Source organism: Tupaia chinensis, unplaced genomic scaffold (genome assembly GCF_000334495.1).
Source record: "Tupaia chinensis unplaced genomic scaffold, TupChi_1.0 Scaffold141399_1, whole genome shotgun sequence".
Taxonomy (NCBI): domain Eukaryota; kingdom Metazoa; phylum Chordata; class Mammalia; order Scandentia; family Tupaiidae; genus Tupaia; species Tupaia belangeri.
Genome location: NW_006201261.1, coordinates 152,984 through 170,404, shown reverse-complemented (window position 1 = coordinate 170,404; position 17,421 = coordinate 152,984). Strand labels below are relative to the sequence as shown.

The 17,421-nt window shown below is 50.7% G+C and overlaps 2 protein-coding genes across 4 annotated transcripts in view; both read left to right on the top strand.

Annotated features, from left to right (window-relative positions):
• The window catches only part of SPATC1L (spermatogenesis and centriole associated 1 like), a 26,291-nt gene extending 19,054 nt beyond the window's left edge, over positions 1-7,237 (top strand). For all 3 annotated transcript variants that reach the window (XM_006163129.3, XM_006163131.2, XM_006163130.3), the window contains exons 3-4: positions 6,299-6,450; positions 6,692-7,237. In XM_006163129.3, coding sequence (XP_006163191.1) covers positions 6,299-6,450; positions 6,692-7,018 — 479 coding nt within the window. In that variant the 3' untranslated portion in view covers positions 7,019-7,237. The remainder of the gene's footprint in view (positions 1-6,298; positions 6,451-6,691) is intronic.
• A 2,658-nt stretch (positions 7,238-9,895) lies between these two features.
• Positions 9,896-17,421, top strand: part of FTCD (formimidoyltransferase cyclodeaminase) — an 18,653-nt gene continuing 11,127 nt past the window's right edge. Inside the window, exons 1-7 of the mRNA XM_006163128.3 lie at positions 9,896-10,043; positions 10,746-10,929; positions 11,895-12,023; positions 12,843-12,931; positions 13,038-13,217; positions 14,731-14,868; positions 14,965-15,096. Coding sequence (XP_006163190.1) covers positions 9,990-10,043; positions 10,746-10,929; positions 11,895-12,023; positions 12,843-12,931; positions 13,038-13,217; positions 14,731-14,868; positions 14,965-15,096 — 906 coding nt within the window. The 5' untranslated portion in view covers positions 9,896-9,989. The remainder of the gene's footprint in view (positions 10,044-10,745; positions 10,930-11,894; positions 12,024-12,842; positions 12,932-13,037; positions 13,218-14,730; positions 14,869-14,964; positions 15,097-17,421) is intronic.

Sequence of the window (17,421 nt, the reverse complement as noted above, 5' to 3'; positions counted from 1 at the left end):
TTCTCATGCTGTCAGGTCCAAGACTCAAACTATGCTGTTGGTTATGTGGAATCCAGCCACCTAGACCACCACAACAACCATGGGCAAGCCTGGATTAAATCTTTATAACCTTGAATTTGACAATAGATTCCAAAAGATAATACTCCAAAACGATTAGCAACCAACGAAAAGTTGATACATTAGACTTTATCAAAGTAAAAAAAAAAAAATTTTGTGCTTCAAAGGATACTATCAAAACAAAAAGTTAGCCTAGAGAATGGAGAAAACAATTATAAATTGTGTATTTGATACAGGGCCAAAGCATAAAAGAATTCTTATGGGAAAATGGTAAAAAGACAAATAATGTAATTAAAAATGGGCAAAGAACTCGTGTAGACTTGTGTCCAGAGAAGATATACAAATGGCCAGTAAGCACATGAAAAGATGATTCACATTATTAGCCATCAGTGAAATACCAGTGAAAAGCATAGTGAAATACCACTTTACATCTAATTGGATGACTGTAATAAAAAAGATAGACAATACCAAGTGTCGTGAAGTAGAGAAGCTAGACTGCTCATAAATTGTTAATGATAATATAAAATGGTGCAGCCACTTTGGAATAAAGCTTGGTGGTTCCTCAAAAGGTTAAACATAGAGTTGTTGTATAAGGCAGCAGTGCCACTCTTAGGAATTGAAAACAAAACTTTTCCATGAATGTTTATAGCAGCATGATTCGTAATAGTCAAAAAGTACAAACAACCCAGGTGCCCATCAACTGATAAACAGAAAAACAAATTATGAGGGCTAGCAAGAGGCATGATAGTTAAGGCACTAGACTCCCACATGCTCAACCATGGTTCAAGTCCTGGACTGGGTGTCTGCTTGCTTTCTCACTTTTCTCTCTCTCTCTCTCTCTCTCTGGTGAGTGTATGTGCCCTATAACAAATTTTAAAAATAATAAATAAATAAATCATTCTTTTTAAAAATAAAAACAAATTATGGTATATAAGCAATGAAATAGTCAACATTAAGCAAGAATCAAGTACTGATACACACCACAAAATGGATGAACCTTCAAAACATTATGCTGAGTGAATGAAGTCAGACGCAACAAAGACTACATACTGTGTGGTTCCACTTGTATGAAATGCCCAGAATAGATAAATCCATAAAGACAGAAAGTAGATTAATAGAAAGTAGACTAGGAGGAGGGGAGAATGGGGAGTAATTGTTAATAGTTACAGGTTTGTTTGGTGATAAAAAGGTTCTGGAATTAGTGAGAGCCACTGAATTGCCTACTTTAAGAGGGTAAACTTGAGACCAGCAGTTGGCGTAATGGCTATGTCTCTGGACTCCCATGTGATCAACTGCAGTTCAAGTCCCAAACCTGGTGGCTTAAACTCACTGCAGGCATGTGTGTGTGCATGCCCAAGATCCCGAGAGGAGAATCTGTCTCTCTGTCTCTCTCTCTGTCTTTCTGGTGAGCGCACACGCTCTATAGCAAAAACCTTTCCAAAAAAAAGAAAAGAAAAAGAGGGTAAACTTTACAGTATGTGAATTACATTCTAATAAGAAATGTTGAAGTGACTGGGAAGCAGCCTTCCCCCATGCCTCAATTTACCACATCTGTAATGGGGCCCCAGCTCTCCTCTGAGAGTCACCGAGGATGAACCAAGTAAGTTAAGGGCCTGAAGATGCACACAGTGACCTAGGTTTGGTGCTTGGACATCATCCTCTGGGTGGTTCCCAGGGAAGTTGCTGAAGATTTCACTCTTAAGAAAAAACCTTCCAAAAAAAAAAAAAAAAAAAGAAAAGAAAAAGAGGGTAAACTTTACAGTATGTGAATTACATTCTAATAAGAAATGTTCAAGTGACTGGGAAGCAGCCTTCCCCCATGCCTCAATTTACCACATCTGTAATGGGGCCCCAGCTCTCCTCTGAGAGTCACCGAGGATGAACCAAGTAAGTTAAGGGCCTGAAGATGCACACAGTGACCTAGGTTTGGTGCTTGGACATCATCCTCTGGGTGGTTCCCAGGGAAGTTGCTGAAGATTTCAGGTGGAATTTCACTGGAGGAACCTCCCTACCTCTTTGTCTGGAAGCAGCCAAAGTCACAGAGAATGCCAGAGGTCACTCATCTCTAGCTGGATCATAGCCCCTGTTGTTTTCTATAGCAAGAAGATGCTGGGGAGAAGCAGCTCTGCGGACTGTGCCATCCAGAGTGCTAGAAGCCTGCAGGAGAGCAGGGACTGTCATCCTGACCCTAAAGAGTGCCCTGCTTCTCTACCGTCTGGGTGGGGCAGTGCTCACTAGAGCACACTTTGGGAAATGCTGATGTAGATCATCTGACTTTGGAAAGCGCTGGTTCTCCAAGGGATGTGCTGGCCAACCCTGTGTTCAAGTGCCTTGCTGGATGATGGGGTGGAACCCATCTCCCATGCTGTGTGCCCGTATGGACAACCATTCCTCCTGTTGGTCCAAGTTCCACCTTGGACAGGCTCTTGGGATACCGGATAGGATAGGATAGGATAGGACAGGACAGGATAGGACAGGATAGGATAGGACAGGATAGGAGCTATTCACATATAGCTGTCCATACTCATTTGCTGCGGGGATGGGATGTCATGGTCACTGTGGATCACGGTCCCTTGCATGGGATCTGAAACCCGATGGACAAACGCTTGTCCAGAGGTGAGCAACTTTCCATAGAAGGTGATGGGGCTGAGGGAGATAAGAGCAGCCGACCAAGGTCTGGGACAGAGCAATCTTGGAGTCTGGCCCCTTATATAGGTGACCAGGAGAGGTTCTAGGTGTCAGACCTGATCTGGAGCAGCCCAGCGACTCTATAATGCCACAGAACATAATTGAGAAGGATTGGAGCACCAGGGGGCGAGGAGGAGAAGGCTCAGAACCAACCTCTGTGTGGTGTGACATGTCCAGTGTGTTGGGTGTCAAGATTCTTCAGGAGGGCACAGGTGTCTGTACACAGAGTGCCTGGGGCCAACAACCTGCTTGTCCACAAACTGCTGCATTTCTGCTCATACCTAGTGGGATCCTCCCCAGCTGACACAGTGGGAGGGTCTAGACCGTGGATCGTACTTAGAAAAGTTTGGGGCTTTAGGAAAGGTTTTAGAAACAAACAAGGTAAAAATTTAGGAAAGGTTTTAGAAACAAACATGCTATAAATGTATCCCACATTAGGAGTGAAAGAATAGAACTTGCAAGTTCTGAGTGGCCATGCTCACAGCTGAGAGGTATAAGCCTGGGAGCAGGTGCCTTGCCGTGGGGCCTTCTTGTGCTCGATGAAATTCCTCGGCAGGGTTGGTTCAGGTGGGAGTTAGGTGGACAGAGAGGGTGGGGGTGGGGCTGGCAGTTCATCCCAGTCTTCCACCCTACAGAGCACAGCCCAGTAGGCAGGGGTTGTGTGGAAATTGAGGGAGCATTTTACTGACTCGATGGCAAGTGTTTTCTCACCTTGATATCTCAAATTCAGATGCATCTTGTTTTCCAAAGAGCACATGGATTTGAAGAGTATTGCTTAACATTGCATAGCTGAATGAATGACTCTGACATCAGGGGCTGAACATGGGAAGGGGAATTTGGATGTGGGATTTGGGGGAGGGTGTCAGAGTGTCCCTACTGATGCTAGGGAAATAATTAAAAATAGGATCTCCTGTCAACCTAGTAATCTTTTTTACTTATGTAGGAGGTTTGTTTGGTGATAAAAAGGTTCTGGAATTAGTGAGAGCCACTGAATTGCCTACTTTAAGAGGGTAAACTTGAGACCAGCAGTTGGCGTAATGGCTATGTCTCTGGACTCCCATGTGATCAACTGCAGTTCAAGTCCCAAACCTGGTGGCTTAAACTCACTGCAGGCATGTGTGTGTGCATGCCCAAGATCCCGAGAGGAGAATCTGTCTCTCTGTCTCTCTCTCTGTCTTTCTGGTGAGCGCACACGCTCTATAGCAAAAACCTTTCCAAAAAAAAAAAAAAAAAGAAAAGAAAAAGAGGGTAAACTTTACAGTATGTGAATTACATTCTAATAAGAAATGTTCAAGTGACTGGGAAGCAGCCTTCCCCCATGCCTCAATTTACCACATCTGTAATGGGGCCCCAGCTCTCCTCTGAGAGTCACCGAGGATGAACCAAGTAAGTTAAGGGCCTGAAGATGCACACAGTGACCTAGATTTGGTGCTTAGACATCATCCTCTGGGTGGTTCCCAGGGAAGTTGCTGAAGATTTCAGGTGGAATTTCACTGGAGGAACCTCCCTACCTCTTTGTCTGGAAGCAGCCAAAGTCACAGAGAATGCCAGAGGTCACTCATCTCTAGCTGGATCATAGCCCCTGTTGTTTTCTATAGCAAGAAGATGCTGGGGAGAAGCAGCTCTGCGGACTGTGCCATCCAGAGTGCTAGAAGCCTGCAGGAGAGCAGGGACTGTCATCCTGACCCTAAAGAGTGCCCTGCTTCTCTACCGTCTGGGTGGGGCAGTGCTCACTAGAGCACACTTTGGGAAATGCTGATGTAGATCATCTGACTTTGGAAAGCGCTGGTTCTCCAAGGGATGTGCTGGCCAACCCTGTGTTCAAGTGCCTTGCTGGATGATGGGGTGGAACCCATCTCCCATGCTGTGTGCCCGTATGGACAACCATTCCTCCTGTTGGTCCAAGTTCCACCTTGGACAGGACAGGACAGGACCGGATAGGATAGGATAGGACAGGACAGGATAGGACAGGATAGGATAGGACAGGATAGGAGCTATTCACATATAGCTGTCCATACTCATTTGCTGCGGGGATGGGATGTCATGGTCACTGTGGATCACGGTCCCTTGCATGGGATCTGAAACCTGATCGACAAACGCTTGTCCAGAGGTGAGCAACTTTCCACAGAAGGTGATGGGGCTGAGGGAGATAAGAGCAGCCGACCAAGGTCTGGGACAGAGCAATCTTGGAGTCTGGCCCCTTATATAGGTGACCAGGAGAGGTTCCAGGTGTCAGACCTGATCTGGAGCAGCCCAGCGTCTCTATAATGCCACAGAACATAATTGAGAAGGATTGGAGCACCAGGGGGCGAGGAGGAGAAGGCTCAGAACCAACCTCTGTGTGGTGTGACATGTCCAGTGTGTTGGGTGTCAAGATTCTTCAGGAGGGCACAGGTGTCTGTACACAGAGTGCCTGGGGCCAACAACCTGCTTGTCCACAAACTGCTGCATTTCTGCTCATACCTAGTGGGATCCTCCCCAGCTGACACAGTGGGAGGGTCTAGACCGTGGATCGTACTTAGAAAAGTTTGGGGCTTTAGGAAAGGTTTTAGAAACAAACATGCTATAAATGTATCCCACATTAGGAGTGAAAGAATAGAACTTGCAAGTTCTGAGTGGCCATGCTCACAGCTGAGAGGTATAAGCCTGGGAGCAGGTGCCTTGCCGTGGGGCCTTCTTGTGCTCTATGAAATTCCTCGGCAGGGTTGGTTCAGGTGGGAGTTAGGTGGACAGAGAGGGTGGGGGTGGGGCTGGCAGTTCATCCCAGTCTTCCACCCTACAGAGCACAGCCCAGTAGGCAGGGGTTGTGTGGAAATTGAGGGAGCATTTTACTGACTCGATGGCAAGTGTTTTCTCACCTTGGTATCTCAAATTCAGATGCATCTTGTTTTCCAAAGAGCACATGGATTTGAAGAGTATTGCTGCACATTGCATAGCTGAATGAATGACTCTGACATCAGGGGCTGAACATGGGAAGGGGAATTTGGATGTGGGATTTGGGGGAGGGTGTCAGAGTGTCCCTACTGATGCTAGGGAAATAATTAAAAATAGGATCTCCTGTCAACCTAGTAATCTTTTTTACTTATGTAGGAAAAAAAAAAAGAAGCCACTTTATTATTGAGTAAGTATTTAACCAGCTGAGATGCCCAGAGGTTTCTGATACAGATTCAGTCTTCCAGCCAGGCTCACGGGGCCATTACAGAGAGGACACACCAGCCCATCTTGAACTCCCCTGGTGGTAGACTGGGTGCCTCTGTGACCAGCAGAGTCAGACCTTGGGCCAGGCCCTGAGGGACACCTCCTCTTCCAGTGACAGACCAGAGGAAGTCCTTGCTGTAAAACAGGCCTCTGGCTTAGCCCTGGAGGTTCCATGGAAGAGAGGAGCTACAGAGAAACCTCTAAGAACAGGGAGGGAGAAGGGAAAAAAGTTTCTCCTCATGACACCCAAAATTCTGTTTTCTTTTAGATTTGTATTTACTCTGGGAGGAGGGGAGGGACCGACTAGAACCCAGAGCTGGCTGGGAGGGCCTCACACCCCTCCAACTCCCCGCAGAGATCCAGAGCTTCGCAGGTGCAGAGAAGGATGGCCGTATTGTCGGCGAAATAGCCTTCCAGCTGGACCGGCGTATCCTGGCATATGTCTTCCCGGGCGTGACACGGCTCTATGGCTTCACTGTGTCCAACATCCCTGAGAAGATCAAGCAGGTGCGCCCTCGCTGCCTAGGGGTGGGACAGCGGTTCTCTTCTGGCTCTCAAACCTATATCCCACCTGGGTTCCCTGAGGCAGTCCATGCACCGGTTGGGGCAGGAACCCCGCTGTGAGCACTCCTGCTGTTGTGTCTGCCATGGCACCTGGGCCTTTAGAGGGGTCTGGCACTGGCTCCCGGCTTGTGGCATGGGTTGGCAGGGTGGCTGGTAATTCCACTGAGCTACATTGTGTCCCCAGACCTCTGTCAAGTCCCTGGATGGCTCGGTGGACGAAAAGAAGCTGCGCGAGCTGACACACCGCTACTTGACACTGACGGCGCGGCTGGAGAAGCTGGGCTACAACCGTGAGGTGCACCCAGTGTTCAGCGAGTTCCTCATCAATACCTATGGCATCCTGAAGCAGCGGCCCGACCTGCGCGCCAACCCGCTGCACAGTAGCCCCGCTGCTCTGCGCAAGCTAGTCATCGACGTGGTACCCCCCAAGTTCCTGGGGGACTCACTGCTGCTGCTCAACTGCCTGTGCGAACTCTCCAAGGAGGACAGCAAGCCGCTCTTTGCCTGGTGAGCGCCTAGCGCCCGCTGCCTGTCCTACAATAAACGTGTTTGTTCCAAACCCGGGGGCCACAGTGCCTCCTGCGTGTACCTGCCCCCTTCAGGGGGCAGGACGGGGTCTGCCCAGGGCGCAGACAGCCCCAGCGGGCACCTCTCAGGACTGGGCCGGCCCGAGGCACCCGGCCACCCACAGCTGCACAGTACTTGTCACACTTTATTAAAATCATCTGTTTACCTGTTACTTTACCTCTGGCTCTTTGAGGGGTGGCGAGTGAGCACCTGACTGCTGGGCGTGCAGGAGGTGCCCATTCATTCATGGCATGAAGCTGCAGAAAGAAATCAGAAGTCAGGCCCCCAACCTCAGGAGCTCTGTGCCCACCTGACTTCCCTGCCAGAGAGCTTCAGTCTCGGTCCCTCCTTGAAAGGACCAACTGGTCCTGACCTAGTTAGGTGTCCTCAAATGCAGAACTTGAGGTAAGGATTCAGGAGTGGGCAGGATGGCTACAGGGCCCTGAGCAGAATGGAAACAGCCTTGTTAAAAAGCGAAGGACTTTAGGGCCACACTACACAGCGTCATGCACTGCCCATGTTGCTGGAAGTCACTCTGGTAGGTGGTGCACTTGGGAACCGATTTGAAGATACAAGGACAGTACAGGGAGGGGGCCAGGATGTGACATGTCATTTGTCAGGGTAGCACCAGGACCCAGGACCAAGCATGTGGAGAGCACCACAGAATCATTCCTGAGGGGCAGAAGAGCTGGGGAGTCTGTCCATCAAGGGGTGCCCCCCACTGGGCACCTCCCTGCACAAGCATGCCCCTGTTGTCAGAACCAGCCCCAGTTAGCTGGAGGACAGAGGCTCTGGTGAATCTGGTGGCTGAGGGCTGCAGGGACACCCAATTCCGAAGACATGGGATGACATGGCATTAGGCATCTTTAGGAGGAAACGAGGCCTCTCCCAGCCTAAAGGTGGGTCTTCCTGGCTCACCCCAGCCCTTTGCACAGACAATCCATTCATGAGGGCAATGCTCTATAATACCGAGCCCCACCCACTAGGCCTTACATCTTAAAGACCTCACCACCTCCCAACTCCCTTACACTGGGGACACAATTCCAAATTCATGATTCTTTGGGGGATGAACCATTATTCAACCATAGTAGGAGAATATTGGCTCAGAGAGTGAGAGTAGGATAAAGGGGTGATTGGGGCTCTGGACCTGGACTGGTTGGCTTGCTTCTCAGAGACATTCTCTGCTCTAGGGAAGCAGCCTCTGAAAATTAACTAGTCCCAGGGGGTGGTCTCTCCCTACCCAGCAAGCCCCCAAAGCTGCTGACGTAACAGAAGAAATAGAAAATAAGAAACATGCTGAAGGGCAGCCAGGTAGGCAGAGCAACCTTTGCCATGGCTCCCCAAGATGGTCATGGGGCCCTTGGGACTGTGAAGCTCTGCTCTGAGTGGCCCCTGGGCTCTGGCTGGGATGATGCTTACTCTCCATCCATCCCCTCCATAGAAGGGCCAGGCTGGGAAGGTGGTGCAGTGGTCAGTGGCAGGCCCTGTCTGCAGTGCTGTTCCCAGGCTGCAGTGCACATGGACCCTATGGAGGTCTCTCTTGGAGGGGACTATGCCCAACTCTGCCTTTTTTCTTAACCATGCTATACACGAAAGAGGCAATGGGAAAGCAGTGAAGAGGGTCCATGGTGGCCATATCCCTGGGGGCCACACTCAGCTTTGGATCCTCGGTGCCCCCATCTGTAGATGAGAGGGTAGTGAGCTTCTGTAAGGCAACACCTGCCTGCTGGGTGCTGCAGCAGGGGTCATACCCCACCTGCCCAAGGACTGCGTCTACATGAACTATTTCGAATTCTCATGCACGGTGATTGGCCCCTCTCTCCTCCATCAGTCAGTGACATCTGGTTTTATGGCTGCTTGCTTTGCGACCTGGGTTACAAGCTGATGCTACTTTGTTGCTTTTGTAGCTCAGAATGTTCTAGCTCCGGGCTCCTGGTAGGCTCTGTATCCCTCTTACATACCCTGTCATTGTGGGCTTGGTTGTGAGGGTTTGCCAAGTACCTCCCGACTTTTTGTCCCACCAGTGCTTGGGGCTCACCTTTGTGTTTTCTGCCTAGTCCTGGAGTTGGGACCCTGGTCCCTGTGTGGAAATTGTTACTAGAACCTGCTAAGATCCTGTTTCCTATAAATGGTGGATCCTTCTAGGGCACCCTACTTAGGAGCTATTTATTGGACACGCCCAACCTATTAATGTCTCAGCACTGACTCCAGAGTTGGTGCTGGTGTCCATCAGGCCCTGTGCTCGCTTTGGCCCTGGCCCAGCACAGCTGCTGCTGGAGTCCCCGACCCTGTCTTTCACCTGACAGGTGACTTCCCTGGGCTTGCATTGGGGTTTGACCATGAATACAGGACTTCAGTAACACCTGCCCCCCCACATGATATACTGCCAGTCTGAGCTGAGCTGACCTCTGTGGGGCCCACCCAGAGGCCCACCAGAGGGTCACTGGAAGACCATCCAGAGGGCAACACAGGGGCCCAGGTGGCCCTGGGTCGAGCTGGAACTTGAGCCCTGGCTGGCTGGCTGGCTTTCACTCCTCCAAGGCCTCCAAGGGTCTTCAGAATGTACCCTATGGTCTGGTCACAGGCTCTGGTCACTCCCTAGGGGAGTCTGTCCATTGCTGGCTGGCTTTCACTCCTCCAAGGCCTCCAAGGGTCTTCAGAATGTACCCTATGGTCTGGTCACAGGCCTATTTCTAGGGGAGCCTGTCCATTCCTGGTCGACAGTTCCTGGCTCTGTGCAGCTCTGAGTTTGTTCAGGGACAGCCAGCATAACCTCCTTGCTGAGACTTGCTGGTTAATGAGAAGCTGCTGAGGGGCGGGTGCTTCCAGGCACACAAAGGCCCCGCTGGTTGCTGGACTGTGCCATTCTTTTCCCTCTCTCTGCTCACTGAGAGTATCCAGATCCAGGAGCTGGCATGTCCCAGCTGGTGGAGTGTGTCCCCAACTTCTCAGAGGGAAACAACCAGGAGGTAAGGGGCTGCCTGATGATTGAGGGGCTGTGTGCTTGGTGTGTGGGCAAGGGGTTGATTTCTCAGGATGGGCAAAACCACAAGGATGTGGACAGGGGGGACTTGTGGAGGGGGAGCAGCAACCTTGCCATGGTCTCAGTCTTCTGGGTGCTTCTGGGTAGAGAACTGGGTAGATCAGTTGCCTTAATGGGCCTCAGTGGTGCTCTCCTTTGAAATTGGGTCCTTCAAGGACCCAAAAGACTGTTTGAGACCCACATACAAGGCCATCCATAGGTGCCTCCCTGCTGTCATCATCCCCACTGAATGTATAAGGAAACCAAGTCACAGAGGGGTCATGCAGGCCACCTGGGCCCTGAACCCCTGTTCTTAGCCTGCTTCCTTAGAAGGTTCCAGGCCTTTCAGATCTCTCCCCCATGATCACTCTCCACCCCTCTCCCTGTTGTAGAAGCTGCCCCCGAAAGGTGGGTGGGGCCCTGACACTCTGATGATGGGCAGGGGTCTCCTTCAGTGGATTCCCCACCAGGTGCTGTGCCTGTGGAGAGTTCCGTTTGTTGCCCCTCTGTCTGGGCCCCATTCTTGGCTCTGCAGTGACCACATGTGATGATGTCTCCCAGGGAGTGTCCAGTGCTTAGCACCTCCTCCTGGGCTCTCCTATTTTAAATGGGGAAACTGAGACATGGCATGGGCTGGGCTTATCCTCAGGTGATCGATGCCATCTCCCGAGCCATAACACAGACCCCGGGCTGCGTGCTGCTGGACGTGGATGCTGGCCCCTCCACCAACCGCACTGTCTACACCTTCGTGGGGCGACCAGAGCATGTGGTAGAGGGGGCCCTCAGTGCTGCCCGGGTGGCCTTTGGGCTCATCGACATGAGCAAACACAAAGGTGCGACTGTGAGTAGGGGCTCCAAGGGGCCTCATGTCTACAGGTGTACTGGGAGCAGGCCTGGGGCATGGGGTCTGACAGAGCTGGTGGGTGGGTTTCACCTTGGAGGACCCTTGGAGTCATGAAGGCACAGCTGCCTGGGGGAGGGAGAAACGGGAGGTCCTTGGAATGTAGCCCTAGGAAACTGTACGTGAAGGTGTGTGGGCTCCCACAGCCCATGTTTAGGAGTTCCCACCTGCCCTCTCTCTGAGCAGCCCTGGGGGAGGCGAGGGTAGGAGATAAGCTGGAAACCGACCTGTCAACAGCCCTCAAAAACAAATATGTGGCTGTGGCAGCAAGGGCAAAGGTTGGTGGACACCAGGAGCCAGTCCAAAGGCCAAGACTGCATTCACAATGGGGGAAGGTCCCACGTTATCCCAAATGGCAAACAGACAGGAGGCTTATATCAAAGTGCTCTTTGCTGGGCAAATGTGAGGCATGCAGGGGACTGGGGAAGGGACTGCAGAGCCACAGCTCAGAGCACAGCAGGGGACACAGGATTCTTTGCCCCCAGGGGAGGAAGGAGGGCTACAGGCCCAGTCTAGCCAGGACTGCCCACTTTCAGCCTGGCCAGGACTCTCTCAGAGTCCTTGGGAGCTACTTTGTAGCTTTTGGGAAGGCAAAGGTTTACCCTGAAGATGCTGAACTACAGGCTGCTTCTCTGGATATTAAGACCTCCCTCATGCTGGCTGAACCAAGAGGATGGTCCCCAATGTCCCCAGGGCATGCCATGTCCCCAAGAGCAATGCTGCTGCCTGGGAAGGGGGTGCCAGGCTGCCTTCCCCCAGTGGTCAGTGAGAACAGCTGGCTGTGTGAATTGGGGGCTTGTCAGGTTGGGACCAGAAAGGATAGAGGGTTTGAGAGAGCCCCCTTTGGGCTCCCAGCATAACCATACCTCAGCCTACGGGTGGGCCCTCTTTCTGCAGGGGAACACCCTCGCATGGGCGCCCTGGACGTGTGTCCCTTCATTCCTGTGCGGGGCGTTGGCATGGACGAGTGTGTGCTCTGTGCCCAGGCCTTCGGCCAACGGCTGGCAGAGGAGCTGGATGTGCCAGGTGAGTCCCCCCAACGGCCTGCCTCACTTCGCCCCAGTCGCACTGTGGGTTTGCCACCCTGGAACCATCTCTCAAAAGTGCAGATTATTAGGAAAAGCTGCTGAGAGCAAACCAACATGCAGGGGATCCTTAGTGTCTCCATCTAATGGAGTAAATGCAGACAGAACCTCAGAGCACAGCCTCAGCTGCTAATGACAAGGGGACCCACATTGCACTGCTGGGTGGTCATTCAGTGTAAAGCAGTTAAGCATGATGAATCAAGAGCTTTAGGAAATCCACACCTTTAAAACAGAATAATTTCACAGTGCGGAATTAATCAAAGCAAGGTAAGTAGAGACAAATTAGGGATCTAGTGTATGTCCTTTGGGGGTGGGACTGCTCAGCAGGTCACAGGAGGAGCAGCCCCTCCCAGCCTCTCAGGGTGAAATCCGTCATGGGGTTGCCACTATGTAAGTGCAGGGTAATGTGCGCACAGGGACCTTAGGCCATGTAGGTGCTGGGGTTCAGCGTAAGCTTTCATTTCTGTTCTCTGTTCCTTCATTCGTGGCTGTATCTACCATACAATGAAAACAAGTTTAAAAAACCATGAACACTCCTTGATTAGCAGTTCTCACACGTTTATTCCTAACCCTCATAATCACAGCTTTTCCAAGCCTATCTGTGCAGAGGCCAGGGGATTTGACCCACACTAAGTGTCCATCAGTGACCACCCACTCTTGTCCTCTGTGCCACGGAGGAGGAGATGCTCTCCAGCCAGCTGTGCCCCAAAGGTCCTGGGCCTCCACTAGCCAAGGCCTGACTATTTGGCTCCCCTTGCAGTGTACCTCTATGGCGAGGCAGCACGCACAGACAGTCGCCGGACCCTGCCAGCCATTCGGGCCGGGGAATATGAAGCACTTCCTGAGAAGGTACCCCCGACAATGGGTGGTCGGGTTTAGGGAGGAGGTGGGAGCTTACCCCCTTCTCCTGCAGTGCTCCTGAGGGAACATTTCCCTTATAGCGGCTCTCTTGCAGCTCCGGCAGACCGAGTGGATGCCTGACTTTGGCCCCAGCTCCTTTGTTCCCCAATGGGGGGCCACAGTCACGGGGGCACGGAAGTTCCTCATCGCCTTCAATATCAACCTGCTCAGCACCAAGGAGCAGGCCCACCGCATTGCCCTCAACCTACGGGAGCAGGGCCGTGGGAAGGACCAGGTGAACCGCCATGAATCTTGAGACACCTTGAGGGGCCAGTGCAGGGAGTAAGAGGCCTGGGATGGGTTGGGTGGTCATTGATGGACTCTCAGCGTGGACCAGGCTGCTTGGGGTCAGGCACTGCCTGATGGAGCTCTAGCCTGATGATAGCCCAACCTCAGTGTCTGGGCTACTTGATACCAGGCAGTTCTAAGGCTTGTATGCTGGAAGTGATGCTTTAAAGGAAGTACTCCATGGAAGCAGGTAGGGTATTTCTGAAGTCAAAGGGCCCAGCATTTCCACACTGATGGGAAAGACCAGGCATCCACAGTGCATGTCCTCACAGACCTCCAGATGCTTCAGGCTCCTGCAGACACTACCCAAAACTTAAGAAACCCAGGTGCCCCTGGATATCTCAGGAATTCTCCTCAGGTAACCTTGGGCGTCCTCTCAGGCACCCCAGGTACCTCTGGGCATTCTCATGTACCCTCAGATGTCCTAAAGTGTCCTCCCAGGCCCCCCTCAGGTACCTCCCCAGGTGTTCTCAGGTGTCCCCAGGTACTCCCCAGGTTCCTGTCCAGGAACCCCCGGTGGTCCCTAGTGACCCCTGGTGGTCTCCCAAGGCCTGCTGAGAGGCTGCCATCTGGCTTGTGCATCACCCCTGTAGGAAGTCTGGGTCAGACATGGATGATGTGGAGACCCTAGTGCAGGGTGGGAGCCCCCTGCTCATCCACTCTCATCCCAGAGACCCAGTCCCACTAGGAATCTGAGCTCTGAGAACCAGCTTCCCACCACCCTGCAGATCCAGTTGTTCTAGGAAGTCTGGGTCAGACATGGATGATGTGGAGACCCTAGTGCAGGGTGGGAGCCCCCTGCTCATCCACTCTCATCCCAGAGACCCAGTCCCACTAGGAATCTGAGCTCCAGCTTCCCACCACCCTGCAGATTCAGTTGTTCATAAGCATAAACACATGGGGGTACCTGGGGGATCCCAAAATACCTGGGGCACTTGAATGTTTGTGGGGTATCTGCAGGAAACTGCCATAAAAATCATGGTGACTTCTAAGTCCTTTGTGCCCTGGCTGAAGGCAGAGACTGGGGTCCCTTCTTCACGTGGACTTGGTCATCCCAAGAATGGGGGTCTGAGAGTGGCCACTGGGCAAGTGAGTGAGACTGGAGGGGATGGAATGGAAGATCAAGACCTCCACATTTCACTGTCCCCCTGGCCCCCAGGACACAGGGGTGGGAGAAGGCTGGCTAAGAGGCAAGGTAGGCATATTGATACCTGACTCTTGGGCCCTCAGTTTCCCTGAGGTGGGCAGTGCTTCTCTCTGCCCCTCTCTGGCCAACTCAGGTGAGCAGGGAGAGTGAGGAGTGCCACAGTGCTGACTGCTGACTGAGAGTCACAGAGTCTGTTGTCCACATTTTCAATGGTGCAGGCCACCTTGGCTGAGGGATGGGGGACACAGTACTCTGAACACCAGGCTTCAGGAGGGGCTTCTTTGCCCAGCCTGAGAAATGTTTTCCTTGGCAGCCAGGACGTCTGAAAAAGGTCCAGGGCATTGGCTGGTACCTGGATGAGAAGAACCTGGCTCAGGTGTCTACGAACCTTCTGGACTTCGAGGTCACAGGGCTGCACACAGTCTATGAGGAGGCCTGTAGAGAAGCACAGGTGAGCAGGGTGGTGGCCCTGTGACCTGAGAGGGGTGGGCCTGCCCAGGTGGGCAGGCCAGGTGCCCTGGTATTGATACTGCCTGTGCCTTGGCAGGAGCTCAGCCTCCCGGTGGTGGGTTCTCAGCTGGTGGGCCTGGTGCCTCTGAAGGCCCTGCTGGATGCGGCTGCCTTCTACTGTGACAAGGAGAACCTGTTCATCTTGGAGGAGGAGCACCGCGTCAGGCTGGTGGGCTGGGCTCCCAGGGAGGGTCAGGTGGACACAGGGAAGGTGGGAAGGTGGCTATGTCTGGGACTGAGCAGGTTCCATATTCTCCGAGGAAGTCCAGGTCCCAATTCATGGGCCAGACTCTTCTCTCCCCCTCCTCACTCTTTCTTCTCCACTCCCCCATCTTCCTTCTCTCCTCCCTCTCCTCTCCCTCTTCCTTGGTTTTATTGACTCACATTTATAGGTCATTGGAAAAGTCATGATACATTTTGCATAGAAAAACAGAATAATACTACATCATGACTTTTTCGATGACCTATAAGATGAGATCATACCCTTTTCATTTGGGGACATATAATAAGCTCTTGTAAAGCCCCCCATACCCCTAGAGGATAGGGCACCTTTCTGCTGGGTCCTCCCACCTTCCTTTCTCAGCTCATGGACACCCCACTGAGCCCTGCTGAGAGGGAGAGGTGCATACCTCCTCCCAGCCACCTCTGTTCAGGAGCCTTGGCTCCTTGGAACCCTCGGTCTACCTATTTGAGAGCATTTATTAGGGCACTTCAATCCATGTTTGTAGACCAACTCTTCTAGAAAGTGGTTCTGTTTGCCTCAAATCCTTGAGCTGGTCTTCTTGGGCCCAGGCTCTGGGCATGGCAGTGTTTACAGAGGCCTCCTTTCCCTTGAGGCTTTTCAGGTCACTTTGTTTTAGGTGTGCTTCTCACAATAAGCCCATGATTGGATTTTTGGACAGTTTTGATGCTTTGGTAGTGACTTATCCCATTTGTATTAACTGATTTTTGTGGACTTAAACTTCTTTCATCCTATTTTGGTATATGGAGGGTGTGTAGGTGTGGCTTCCTTCTGGTCACATGGGAGGGCTAGAGTCTACTTGTAGGCATTTTGGTTGTTACCTTAATAACTCCACATACTTGTCTTGATTTTTTAATTTCTTAATTTTAGATTATCTGCACTACTTGCAACGAAAATGGGAAAATGAATACACATAGTATTTACTCATATCTTTTCTTCTCTATGTTTTGATTTAAGTTATATTTTGTGGGGAAGGGGTTTTTAAATTTTTAAGTTCAAATAATATACTTGGGCCAGCCAGTGGCATGGTGGTTAAGGTGGCTAGATCCCAAACCTAGAATAAAAAGCAAGAATATGAAGCCAGGATGAAAGGGAGGGAATTGCCCAAGGGCAAGTTAGAGTACTCGTAGGACAAAGGAAAGTAAATGCTAGAATGTAAGCTCCCATACTGGCAGAAATCTTTATCCTTTCTCTTCACCAATGCAAAATAAAGTAGGTGTTAATAAATATTTGTTGAATCAAATTGAATTGAGTGGATTAAGAAAGGGGAAGTTGAGGCCAGGAGGTGACATGGTGGTAAAGGTGCTGGATTCCCCCATGATCGACCATGTTTCAAATCCTGGACCTGACAGTTTGAAAATCATGCTGGGCACATGCATATATGTGCTTAAAATTCTGAGAGGAGACTGGAGGTAAAGGGACTGGAGTATAGCCATTACCCCTGGGGGGTGATTTCTCACTTTCCTTCTCACTGTCTCTTTTTAGCAGACATACATGCCCCATGGCAAAAAAACTAAAAAATACATATATATAAGATTTTTGGGGAGATGGTTTTCATGCTTTGATATTAGAGTTTATATACACTTTATGTGGACCAGCAGGTGGCATGGAGGTTAAGGTGGCTGAATCCCGTGCAGTCCACTCTGCAGTTCAAGTCCTGGACCCAGAAGCTTAAAAACTATGCTGGACACATGTGCATGTATGCCCCAAATCCTAAAAGGATGGAGAAGAAGGGATTGTGGCATGACCATCTCCCCTGGAGAGTGATTTCTTATGTTCTCCTCTGTCTCTTTCCAGTGAGCACACATGCCCTATAGCAAAAAATAAAAATAAATAAAAAAATATTAATACTTAATCCTTTAGTTCTTGCTTTATCAACACTGGACAATGTTGTTGACAATGTCCATTGGATATTGGACAATATTTATTGACTCCTATTAAAGAAATTAGTGCACTTGCATTAGAACAGATATCTCTGCTCCAGATTTAAATGGCTATGATTTTTATATTATCATATTTTTAGCATTAACCTGCTTTAACCAAATCCATACACAGTAAACATATTACATATCCATCGATACAGAATCTTAGTGCTCCATGTCAATGAGATCAATATGCATCCCTGTCCTTTCAGGCCAGCCTTGTTATTCATCTGATGCTCGATTTCATGATCAAGCAGTTTTTTGTTTGTTTTTGTTTGTTTTCAGCTATAGGGACTTACCTCACTGGAGAGAGATAGAGAGAAATAGAGGG